The 13,410-nt window shown below is 35.8% G+C and overlaps 1 protein-coding gene across 1 annotated transcript in view; it reads right to left on the minus strand.

Annotated features, from left to right (window-relative positions):
- The window catches only part of LOC122334672 (fibronectin type III domain-containing protein 1-like), a 29,521-nt gene that overhangs the window by 3,248 nt on the left and 12,863 nt on the right, over window positions 1-13,410 (minus strand). The window contains 9 exon segments of the mRNA XM_043232680.1: window positions 1,828-1,936; window positions 3,527-3,589; window positions 3,592-3,715; window positions 3,717-3,763; window positions 9,625-9,789; window positions 11,531-11,878; window positions 11,976-12,087; window positions 12,605-12,720; window positions 12,819-13,409. Coding sequence (XP_043088615.1) covers window positions 1,828-1,936; window positions 3,527-3,589; window positions 3,592-3,715; window positions 3,717-3,763; window positions 9,625-9,789; window positions 11,531-11,878; window positions 11,976-12,087; window positions 12,605-12,720; window positions 12,819-13,409 — 1,675 coding nt within the window.

Raw genomic sequence — 13,410 nt, forward strand, 5'->3', positions numbered from 1 at the left:
AAGTTGTCAGTCGCTGAGCTCGGCTGAGAGGCTATAATAACAGAGGCTTCTAAATGAATCCCAGAGGACAATAAAAACAACTTCATCCTCACATTCCACACTTATGAACCAAACATCTCTAATGAGTGCATAAGCATTCATGTGTTTTCTCAAGGTAGTGATGGAGAGAGTGCATCTGACTGTCTGGGAAAGTGTACAAAACAAACGTCAATCAAACCCGGGGCGTTTCACACAGCTGCATGCATTTATGCATGCGTGAGTAACCCGTGTGCAGGTCCAGACGAGATCTGCACATGTTTTTTTTTTTTTTTTTGTATTTTCTGCATTGATTTTAAAGCTAAATATGTGCCGAGAGTGTACACAATGAAATCATTACTGACTCAGCAAACAGGTTTAATGAATAAAAATTAATAAGGGATGTGCATAACTTTTTTGAATGACGGGCTGCCCAATTCTGTGGGACAGATCACGCCTGCTGTAATGCACCAATGCTTAGCTTTGATGGTTCTGGTAGGCAGAAATGACTTCACATTTGTGGGAATAGTCCAGACAGCCCATAAACACCTCCCTTATCTACTGCTGCAAATATGTGTTGGTAAGGGTTTACAGCGTTACAGTAAGTGCAGCATGCAAGAAACAGACACATGTAGACAGTTCAGTTCAGTCAATATGGTTGAAATTGAGTCTTGGCTAAAGATGGGCAGGTTTTGGTGAGTTCACACAGCATAAGAAAATAGCTTCTCGAGCTCTTGTGAACAAAGAGCTTTTTTAATGATTAGGGTTTTCAGTGTAAAATAAAAAATATCACTTAATATTTTTTATAGTTATATGAATTTTTTTTTAATCAAATAAAATTAAATAATATGCTATTTGAAATTGAAATGTATGCAATAGTGCTCTTTATTTGTTCCAAAAACAAAAGTTATTTACACTATTGGTCAAAACAATTGATGTCAGTGAAATTTTGTAATGTAAAAGTCTTTTTTGTGAATCAAGGCAAAGTAAATATTTTATAATATACAGCATTATTAAAATGTATTTTTTTCAATTTTTAAGTCATAAGCTGATTAAACATTTATTATTATTATTATTATTATTATTATTATTATTACTAATCATTTTTATTAACGGTTGTTACTTTTTTTGTTGAAACTGATTCTTTACAGCAGAATTCTTTTCAACAATTTTTTTTGTTAAATATAAATATCAAATTTTTAATTTTCTGAAAAAAGCAATTTCACCATACTTCAATAAATAAAATAATTCACGTTTGTTAAACATGAGAGTCTGAGTTTGATTTATCTATTGCAATTTCCTCCAAATATTCAGATTAGTTAGAAATCAGACAATACAGAATAAAACTAATATAATGTTGAACTGACTGTATGCATTAACTATTGAACTATGACAGCTCTAATAATTATATATTAGTCCCTGGGTTCCTGTCACATGTTTAACATTCAACTACATCTTAGATCAGTTATCCTGTCAGAGAAAGGATGTTTGGGAAAATATACATCACTGTTTCTAGGCGAAGTTGCACAACAAGGGGAAAATAAATAACGCTCACAAATTTATGTTCAATAAAGTAAGTGGTAATGATTTTATAGCTTAGTATACCAGCAAGCCTCACAGACAGAGTCATTTAGGAGAAATCCCAAAAGATCTCCAATGAAAACTGCTTTGTACTTGTATTTTGTATAGACTATAGAACACAGATGCTTAAATGTGCAAGCGCAAGCATGCAAAAGCTTGTAAATCAGTTTCTAAATTGATGGAATATGTTTGTGTCTGTGTGCATGAGATCTGTCACATGCTAGATCGCACCTGGAATTGGGCTTGAGATTTTCAACAGGGAGGTGGGTTCCACTTGAGGATCTGGTTGACCATCTGTTATTTAGGACATCGTCATAGGACGCGCTGTGTACCATATAGCCTATGAAAGAGAAGGCGAACAATTAAAGCGTACTCTAAATGTGAGAGATTCAAAAACATTCACATAAATGAGCAAAGTATTGGTCACGTCTATGCAGAGATTCCTCAATATAATTCTAGTTCCTTAATATGCAATGGAAGCACTAAACTCCTGCCAAGGCAGCAGGATGTATATAAAGCACATACGTGTATTTTCCGTCCTTTAATATGAAAGAGAGAGGCAGTGCAGAAGTGAAGCTTATGAAAGAAGGCAGGATGACTAAAAAGGAGTTAAGGAGTTTGAAGAAAAAAACATTTTTATTAAAAGAGATTGCTGAAGAAACAAGGTTCATTATGTGTGCACACTAATAAATATTATACTGAATTTGTAAATGTACAGTATCATGCACAAATAAAAGCTTTAGGTTTACAAATGCAAAAGGCATCATGAGACCCCTACGGTAATATTAGACTGCCTAGTACATTTTTATTCTAGAGCATGTGGATGTTATTTTTCGTGTGTTGAAAAAGTTGCTCCATTCATCTAAACATCGGTTATCGGTTGTCAGTTGGCAGGGAATCCTCTACATTTAAACCTCCGCACACATCATATCATGACACTAACAGTGGCTGTGGGAATTGCCTCCCTGTTTGTGTGAATCAGGATGAAACTGTCAGGGCCAGTTTATTAGAGAAGCGTTATATATAGTTTTGTGTTTGGTAAAGCGCAATAAATAGAAACCATGCGGCATTTAAGACAGTTTAGCAGCATGCTACATGTTTAGAAACTGGGGTACCAGCGCCATCCTGCATCTTATATCAAAACCATACAAACAAAATTACGAAATTAAGCTCTATTGATTTTACAGTAAACACTGCTCTCTATGAAAGTGAGGTATATTAAAGAATGCGCCAATTCACAAATTAAAGCGACATGATTTACTTATCCTGATTTTATTCTGAAGCTGTTTGCAGGACAAAACCTACTGAGACATTTCTCAAAATATTTTATATTCCACAGAAGAAAAATTCATGAATGGTTTGGAATGACATCCAATTTTCATTGTTAGGTGAAATGTCATGCTATTACCAAACGAGGAAAGCACGCAGTTAATTAGCTAATTGCATAGCTGTCTTTCTCAGTTTTCAAATCACTGAATTCATGTTGACATGTCTTATCCGCCTTTTTCTTTCATCAGTATTTGTTGCTACAAATCTTTTTCGGTGTCCCTATCAAACAGGCCCATGCACAATTAACTGGCTTCGTGAAATTGATACATTGCAGAGAGAGGAACAGAACATTTTAAGCTGATCCATAAACTGGACTGGGTGTTTTTCACATCTATTTGATGCATTCTAAGAAATAGCTGCACATTTGGTTTGCTGGAAAAAGCAGCTGAAATGCAGTCCATGGAAAATAAAAGCACTCATCTTGAGCATAAATCAAGTCATAAATAACTCAGGACTTGTTAAATTTAACAAAGTAATTTCTTCAACTGTGATCTTGACTTTAATTGCTAGCCTAAGTCCGATCTCCGAATGGTATGAGATGCAAAAGAAAGCTTGTAAATTTGCATATTAAATCAGGCATACGCAAGTCACACACACTCACCAGACACCATGTCATCTTTCAGTGGAAGTGCCCAGTCCAAAATCACAAAGGAGTGACAGCCTCCATAGCAACCACAGTGACATTATGAGGCTTGTTTTTGGGTGGCTGCTTTTGATTGACTGATTGCTGTTCCTTCTCCATCAAGTCTGCTAAGACATCTACTTGAAGGTACTCCAGAGCCTCGGTCAGGGGAGCAGGGAGCTCCAGGATCCTTACGGATGAAGTTTACATATGGAGCTGAGGAAAAGAAGAGAAAGGGAAAATGTTTAGGAAATGTGTAAAGGCAAATGCAATGTTGCTACTTTAATATAAAAGTGTTAATGTAAGCAAATTATTCATTTGAATAATGATCTGAACTGATCATAAAACATGAATTTTGTATATAATGCTTTGTTTGTCTTCCGATTGCTTTATTGGCAGATTGTATTTCACAAATTTGCGTAAAACCTAATTTGAAAATCTGTAAAATGTCACATGATCAGAAAGAAATAGTACAGAATCATGCATGTTTATTCTTTATTTTGGATCAGAACTTTTGTTTTAAACTATTCAGAATTAAAAAAATGGATACACACTACCGTTCAAATGATCAAAATAAAGTAAAACCGTAATATTATGAAATAATAATATCGTACTATTGAATATTGAACAGTAATATTTTAATATTATCTTGTATTGTAATATATTTAAAAAATATAACTTTTTGGGGTCATGGCATAGCTGAATTTTCAGAAGCCAAGTGTCACATAACATTTTTATTTTATTTCTTATTATCAGTGTTGAAAACATTTATTTATTTATTCTTTTGTGGAACAGTCGTGTTTTGATGAACAAAAGTTCCTAAGAACAATTTAGTTGAAATTTGTTAAGGCTGTACAAAAACAAATGTATGTCACTTTTGACAGTAAAAGGGATCCTTGCAGACTGGCTTTCAATTTGTCCATTTTAATTGCTACAGCTAGTAATACCGAAATGATTGCAAAACATCCATTGATATTTGTGCACGCTGACAACAAACAACACGGTGCGGGAAGTTATGTTTGGTAAGCATTACATTTCTTTTTGTGTTGTTTGCATTAGCTTGCCCTCCTAGTTTAAGAATGAATCCAATTTACTCTTGCTCGTGGTTACAGACAATAAAAGCTACCATTGTTGATATTTTGCTGTAGACTTTTTCCTGTTGGCTCAATGAAATTTTGTTATTTCTGTCGTCCCACACAGTGCCAGCTGAATCCACAGCTGCGAACACTTCCAGAACCCCTCGTCCGATTGGGCCACAAGATTCACACCTGGAGCTAATCAAAAGCTCCATGTGACGTTGACCCTGATACAGAACAAAAACACACTTCTGTGCATGTGCCTCCTCTGAGACCGACTGAGACCCACGTACAAGGGGCACTCGTTACATGGTGTTACACCAAAAGCCACAATACAGCGTGACGGGAGAAAAAATGAAAATGCACAATAATTGTCAAGACACAACTTCTATGTACTTTGTACGCAAAGCAAACCCTACAGAGAGAGTCGTGCAGCAAGGTTATAGCAAGCACAGCAGAGATAGTTTAAAATATAGTGGATTCGTTGGTGAATCTGGAGAGCAGTGAACACCCGAACATATTAAAGCCATAAATATTTGAGGACACGTCTGAGGTTTGGGCCAGAAGGAAGCCGCTCTCAGCTGATATCAGCACATTTAGCTCATGTCGTTTTATTTAGGGCTTCTTTCTTGACATGTTTCTCTGTTTAAATGGCTTGCACGTGTGTAAGTATGTGCCTGTTGGGCAGCCCGAAATCTGGAGTGTTAGGATTTATCTCTCTGTGCATTAAGTATGAGACATTTCACCAAAGAGCTGTGTTTTCTATCTTCCTGAGCTGACTTTTTATGGCTATGACGCTTGTTTTGGTGGAGCTAGACCTCGTGATATTGACTTCTTTTAAGTGCTTCTCCTCAATCATAGATGCTTCCCCCATCATTTTAATGTATGACTGCTTCCTCAACTCAATTTTACTAGGACTTCAAGCACCTCCTCTTGTACCCATTAGTACAAATATCAACATTATGAGGCCAAATGCTGTAGCCACAGCAAGGAACATGCTGTATTTTCTATACAGGCACAGCTTGGTTCCTCAGTTCTTTCAATAATCGTACTTTTGTATTTGAAGAGCTCTGCAGTGCTTCTGGCTCCAGTGGTCTAAATGGTGCTGTTATCTCTATTCCCTCGCATTGCTCTGCTAGGCATAGCTATTTTCTAATATGGCAATGTAAATACATTACAATCACCAACCTAGGGACTATCGAGGGCCTCCTCATAAAACAAATGAGGAGTTGGCTCATAATATTTTTCTCATTCTTCTGTTGTTTTCCTATGTATCTAGCCAGAGCAGTTGATGTCACATTTTTGCCAAGACAAGCACATTAGAGGGGCCATGAAACAGTAGGAACAGCTCTTGGATTTCTGGCTAACGATCAAAAAACAAAACCTAGGCCACAATGACCCCTGTTTTGTCATTAGATATGCATTCGAGAAATGCAACAAGTAACTTAATCAGAGATACACTTAATCAGCCTTAACACTTGTTCACAGGGTATTTAAGCGGGGGCTTGCTTTCAATCAAGTCAAAACTCAAATGAATTACATATGACTATTTATTATTTCAATTATTAATTTAATCCTTTGGCAAATATTTCACATCAGTATATAAAAAACAATATTTGCTAAGAAAATACTTTTGTAATTGAAATACATTACTGCAGAAAAAAACTGCTAAACAGACGTTTAAAAAGTAGCATTAGAAATCAAAACACAATTTTTGCAAATATTTGTGTACAGATATTTGGTCCTGATTAATTATGTACATTTTATTGTAATTTTTTTTAAATGACTTTGTAAAATTAACAGCATAATAATTATTAACAGTGCATTGCTAATGTGAATTCAGCTTGTCTGTAGATTAAAAGCTTATGTAACTAAACCTAAATTTAGAAAAGAAGGGAAAGAAAGACAGAGCTAAGAAAATAAAAAAAGTTGGGTCTCCAAATGCTTTTGTCACATATGCCTCTATTGGACACCAGACCGAACTTGTGCCGAGCTGTGGTAGATGAGCTTAGCAGATACTTATAACTTTAGCAATGTGAACTTCTCTACTGCAAGTGCAGTACTGTAAAGTCAATGAGGGGCAGAACTAAATTTGCCAGCTGACTAGCTAAAGCTCCAGCACAGCATAACCATTTCTGAAACTCATCTGGCACAGTCTCTGCATGCAAACTGGACCTGAAACAATATTCCATAGCTTGGTGTATAGATTGTGGGGAGGTTTGGAAAGATGTCTACTGAAAATAATGTTCAAAGGCTATTATAGTCGGTCTTGGTAAACTAATTAATGCTGAACCTGAAAAAGCTTGGCGAGTCAGATAACGCAGGGTCACAACGTGATCGCACTGATCCACTCCTGAGTGGGATACAATTGCACTATTTGTGAATTGGTTGAAATAGCATCCTGATAGCAATCATAATTGAAACTTGTTTTTGCAAATCATTGTTCTCATTCAGGCACATACCTTTATCCAAATACGCATACTGAGTCGTGAAGAATTCGGGAAGGTAGCCCAAACCCACAGACATTCAGCCATAATTTATAGAGCTGAGTCTAAATACCTTCACTCAGGCATTCTCAAATATTTCCTACAGAAGCTGCGCACATGAAAGAACCTGAGTCCTTAGGGCCTCTAAAGTCAATGGACTCTAAAATAGCCTCTACCAACACATGGTGTACAGTATTAGATGTGGACCTAAGGGTTGATTACACGCTAGTCATAGGGGAGAGACCTAGTAGAAGAATAAACTTAGAATAACACGATCCAAATAGAGAGGTAAAATCATATTTTTTCTTCCCTTATTCCCCGCTTTGCTACTAAGTATACGACTGTTTAAAAGTTTGGGGTAAGTAAGACTTTTTTATTTAGCCAGGATAAAACCTGTCGATTTCACATTGATTTAAAAATCCTGAAAAGCATCTTTTCAACATTTATATATATTTTTAAAAAGAAATGGACAATAAATAAGCATATTAGAATGATTTCTTAAGAATCACGTGATCCTGAAGACTAGAGTGATGCTGAAAATTCCTCTTTACCATCACAGAACTAAGCATGTTCTAAAATGGAATATTATAAATTACTACAATATCATAATATTTCGTGATATTACTGTTTTTAACATCAAATATATTATTTCTAGTAACTTCTTGTTATATAATTTTCATAACTACCCTGGGTCACATAAAAAAAATATATGTATATTTAACAGACACTTTTATCCAATTCAAATATTGTGTAAAAATATTCACCATTTGTACCTGACATTAACATTTATGTCATATCCGGATAGTGTCTGGATATTTTTGCTTGATAGCATTAACATCTTTATTCAGTGTAACTTGATTGACACTTTACTCTATGGTGTTAAATTAGATTCCACGTCTAATGCAATAAAATAATTTGAATCAGGTGAATCTTTTGTCTTTTTTCACACTGTGAAAACTGCATAGTTTAAAGAACTTGCAACACAGGACCTGTATGACTCTTCTATTTATTCCTTGCGTAGCTGAAAGTAGATAGTGAAAACATGTTTATATTTTCATCTAAATTAAATATTTACAATTTAAAATGTTTTTTTTTTAATTTAAATTCAACTTAGAAATATCATCACTTAGACCATCCAGTTAGACATATCAACTAGAACTCAAAACAGCCAGAAACTTTGGAGTTATGTTTGATGATCAGCTGACTTTTAGATGACTAAACCTTTGCTTTGAAAGAAGTTTAGGTCTTTTCTTTGAGAACATGCTTCACAACTCCTTGTCCAAGCTCTTGTTCTGTCCAGGCTGGACTATTGCAATGCTCTCTTGGCAGGTCTTCCAGCCAGTTCTAACAAACCTTTACATTTAATTCAGACACAAAGCAGCAAGATTAAAAGAATGCACATCGCACCTCTGTTAATCAATTTACACTACCAGTAAAAATTTATAAAATTCAATAGCCATTAATATCTGCATAAAAACACCACTGGCTCAGCACCCTTTACCTAAATTTATTACAGATTTATTCAGATTTATGTGTCCTCTAAATGTTTGCGTTCTGCAAGTGAACAAAATCAAAATCACTTCTGCAGACTTTTAAATTAAATGTTCCTTCCTGATGGAATAACCTGCCCAACTCAGTCTGAGTAGTTGAATCATTAACCATTTTCTAGAACTGGCAAAAAACACATCTCTTCCATCTTCATTTGACCCTCTAACTTAAAAAACACTAAAAATTTTATTCATTTTATTCTATTCATTTACTTCTTGTTTTCCTAAAAAAAACAAACAAACACTAGCTTCTCTATACTTTTTAAATTTATTATACTTTATTCTTTTTCTATTCTGTCTGTTTTCTTTTTATTTATTATGTAGTAAAAAAAAACCTTGCTACATGTACCACGTTAAGCTAACTGAGACTTGTTATAGAACTTGCATGTCATCACATTGTCGTCATTTGTAAGTCGCTTTGGATAAAAGTGTAAATGTGGTCAAAATCAGTCAAATGTAATTACAGAGGTCTGATATATAAACACAATTCATTACGCTTAAGGCAAGAAGCAATATTAAAAAAAAACCTTTGTAAACAGGATGGTTAAAATGGTTAAGAGTTAAGAACTATGTCTTTTTACATTTTGATGAACTCTGATTGAGCTGATTGAGTGAAAGATCATTCAACTAGGGACAACAAGTATTTGCATATAAATCCTACCTAAGGTCAGCTGTATGCACTATTTTATTTGCTTCTTACGAGCATCACCAAGGGAAAGAGCTGCACTTGTAGGCCAGATAAATTTCCTTCACATTCACCATTCAACTCTCAAGTGCCTCACATCTACAGGAAATGCTGAGGTGATTGGAAAGAAATTAACTGTGAGCGGCCAGTTGTGTTTCCTGAGAGATTCAATCTCAGCATGGTATTGCTGAGTTTGGAACCAATAAGATCAGGGAATAACTGTTCTTATTACAAATGTTAGGAGCACTAACGGTTGTAATATGTAGTAAACCAAACATATTACCTGTGAACCGTTTCTTTCCGGCCACATCAAACTCAGAAGAAGGAGTGTTGTTCAAAGGCCGTGTCTCAGGAGTTAGAGGCTGTGTTGTAGGAGTCTCTGTTGTGTGAGCCAGCGTTGTGGTAGGAAGTGGAACTGGGGTTGTGGTAGTCTCCTCAAAAAGAGTATCTGTAAGATAGAACAGTAATCAAAAACAGGAAGAAAAAATGTCCACAGGATGCCATGGACCAAAGAGTGTTTGGACATTCATGTCACATTTAAAGATATATTTGTATTATATATCAAAATATGAAGCCAAGTGGCATTTATTTCAAAGACGTGGTTTGTCCAAAACTGCCCAGTTACCTTTTAGGTCTTCTTTACAAAAAAAGTTAATGCTATTGCTCCGTTATAGTAGTGAGAATGTGACCAAACTTTTCTGTATGGTTAATACACTCTTTCCCAGGATTCCTGTCACAACAAGGAAATTACTATTGGGACAAGCCAAGCAATTATTAAAACTGTATGCAAACAAGCTTGTCCCTAAATGCAGCTTGGCTACATTAGCTGTCGTGTGTTCAACAAACCAACAGCATTACATAACAAATGATTATACAACAAGATTTAATTGTTATTCCAGAAAGGTCATCTAAGTTTTTGCACACTGAATCATGCAGCTCTTCACTTTGCAACCTATAAAGGCACTTAATATGAAAAAAATAAGAATAAAAAGGAATGTACCCCCTTGAACAACAGGAAACAAATGGCTTCTATAAAGTTTAATAGATTAATGGAGAAATGAAGTACAAATGGCCTTACAAAAAAGCAAAAGTAAAAACAACCTGCTCGTAGCTGAGCAGCCGGTAAACAAAGCAATCAGCCAAGACCATGATCTTCATTAATAACAGCGTCATCAGATGCCATGCTGACCATAACCATAACTCATCTCTGAACTGCTTTTTTAGGGAAGGTGGAAGCCAGAGAAATCCTTTTCTCAAGTGGTACAAATAAATCCGATTTTTTTCTCAGTTTTATTTGGACCGTGGCACTCAACAAATCAACATCAACGATTAGTTTAATATTTGGACCACAATCAGATAGAAATGTAGAATTAGGAAGTTTAAGAATTAGGAATCCACATATCGTATATATACATAAGCTCATGTAAACTTAAAGACAGCATAAAATGCAAATTTCCAAATTGCAAAAATCTTAAATGCATGATCCCTATTATAAATAAATGTTATAGACATGCGCCCCTCCACAACTGACAGAAAGCTCACATTCATTTTTGAGTGCAAATCTTAAAATCCAATCAACAAATAATGAATAGAACCAAAACACAATGCTGCTATGTTGTACTAATCAGGATGCTCACACAAACACACCAGGAAAATCAGCCTACAAATGTCTATACGATTTTCTTCACATATAAAGTCGGATTAGAAGGAAATATTTGATCACTGAAAAAATTACACACATCAGCTTTAACACTGAGGGTTTACTTAGTGTAAGTGGGCCTTAATGGGTTGCACATTTTACCTGTTATTTGGTGTTTTTGCAGTTATTGCTTTGTTTAAGATTTACAGTGTTGTTGTTCTACAGTATAGGAAACCATGCAGACTCAAAGCATAGCAGGTTATTTGGCCATAACGTAGTATATCCTTTGAGGTATACTGTGTACTTTCTAACTAACATTATCTTTAGAATACTGATTCTGAATTATAGAGGATCAAGTCTTGTGGGTACTAAATACATTCCTGTGACAAGGCTTGTTATACAAGAGCCAACTGGGCCAAACATTTTTCTGTCTCATCTTAAATATCATCCAGTATCTTTTCCATCATTTTTGCTTTGACACACATTACTAAATATACATCATATTACTTAATTCTTAGAGATTAGTATGTATGCAAAGAGTCCATCTCACCTTCAGAGTAGCAGTTAAGTATTCCATCAGCATCCAATACTGGGAAACCATTCTGATCCAGTCGAGAATAAAGTCCAGGTGGACATGTAGGCTCAGCCGCTAATGTTGACTGCTCCAATGTTTCTGTTACCAATTCTGTTGTAGTAGGTTCTGGTGTTGTTGTAGTTTCGGTTGTAGTGGTTGTTGTAGTCGTGGTTGTAATCCTTGGTTTAGGGCGGTCCAAGCCAATGATGGGTTTTCCTCCCACAGTAAGGTATTTGTCACTAGGATTAACCACAGGCCGACTGTCTCTTCCATGACCAAATAATGCTAATCCTTCCTGGTTTACCAGTGGGCTGCCCTGATCATCTAATATAGAAAAAAGTCAGTTTAAAATAGGCTTCTTCTATTAAGGTAACCTTCTTCTATTTCTATTAACTTTTTTCTATTAAGTTAAAATTCTCACCAAAAATAGTCTTGCCATCCTCTCCAAGGACAACTTTTCTGGGTCTTCCTCTTGAATCCTGAAGAACTCTGCCGTTTTCATTCATTAGGACACCCTTATCAAGATCTACTACCTAAAAGAGTGAATGACACTTTATAAAGAAGAATAATCCTTCTTTCAAAACAAAATGAGACAACAGTCAATCAGTCTTGCTTAAATAAGTGTCCCTAAGGTTCCTGCCTGTGGAGTTTCCATGCCTAGAGAGACAAAACTGTTCACATCACTGTCTTTGTTTACTTTAAAGATAATTATGTTTGGACTGCAGTACTTTCTGATTTATTAGTGTATCCACACAAAAGACGCAACAGAAGCCATAGATATGGACATTATGATCACAGTATCTCAAATTACATTCTATCATTTATGTTTAATGAAAGTCAATGATGAAACCAGAGGGTCACTATCAGTGCTATGGGTAAAAGGTACACTTTATCATTTGTAGTTTAAAATTAGAACAAGAAAAGGACTGTATAAAACAGTTTGTCTGTAGTAAATAAACTGATACAATTTATTAAATACCTTAATGGATTTAGGCACATGTATTATATTTAGCCAAATTTAGCAATAATTAACACTGCAAATAAACACACCCATTTTGTTCCATCAGGACCTGTGATATGTCGGACTCCATTTGGTGTTGAATTTTCATCAGATGTTGAGGATGCTTTGCTATTTGCAGCTGTGAGATTCGGCCGTCCGTTTTTGCCTAGAGTTTTTGAACATAGAGTAAAAGTGTACTTATGAACAAACTGAAATTGTTGTATGGAGAGCATGCCATAACCTTGCCAACATCACAATGATTACCTTTTTCATAGCTAGGTTTGTAGCCACTAGCTGGAGTGTTGTCCTTTGAAATTGACCGCAATCTCGATCCCATCACTGGATTTCGAGACTCAGGAGATGTATTCCTACTAGAGCTTTCACCAGCTGACAGCCCATGGGAAGAGCGAGAAACTGAACTTGGATTTAACCTAGCATTAGTATTACTCCTGTCTGCTATGTCTGAATTTGAGATAAGTGGTGTTTCTGCTGGACTGTTTTGAGAGAAGGAAGATGATGATGCTGATGAGGAGTGTGTTGAAGACGGTGAAGAGCCTGATGTGGGAACAGATCCTATTCTTATGTGCCGTGTACTGGATACTGGATACACCCTACTAGGGAGCCGTGAACCTTTCAGACGGCTTGCTACCACAGGAGAGCGAACCCGACCATTAGAAGCCAAAATAGGCAATCTTTGGGCACCTGAAGGAATTGACTTTGAATTGCTACTGGTGCTACTTTGTTTTCTATTCACACTTTCATTTTCAATATTCTGGCCAGGTCTGTGAATTTCGCTTACGGCTGTTGTTGTGGTTTTAGGTGCAGCAGTTGAGGTGGCATCTTTGCTTTGCCTCTC

This window comes from Puntigrus tetrazona, unplaced genomic scaffold (assembly GCF_018831695.1).
Source record: "Puntigrus tetrazona isolate hp1 unplaced genomic scaffold, ASM1883169v1 S000000621, whole genome shotgun sequence".
NCBI lineage: Eukaryota > Metazoa > Chordata > Actinopteri > Cypriniformes > Cyprinidae > Puntigrus > Puntigrus tetrazona.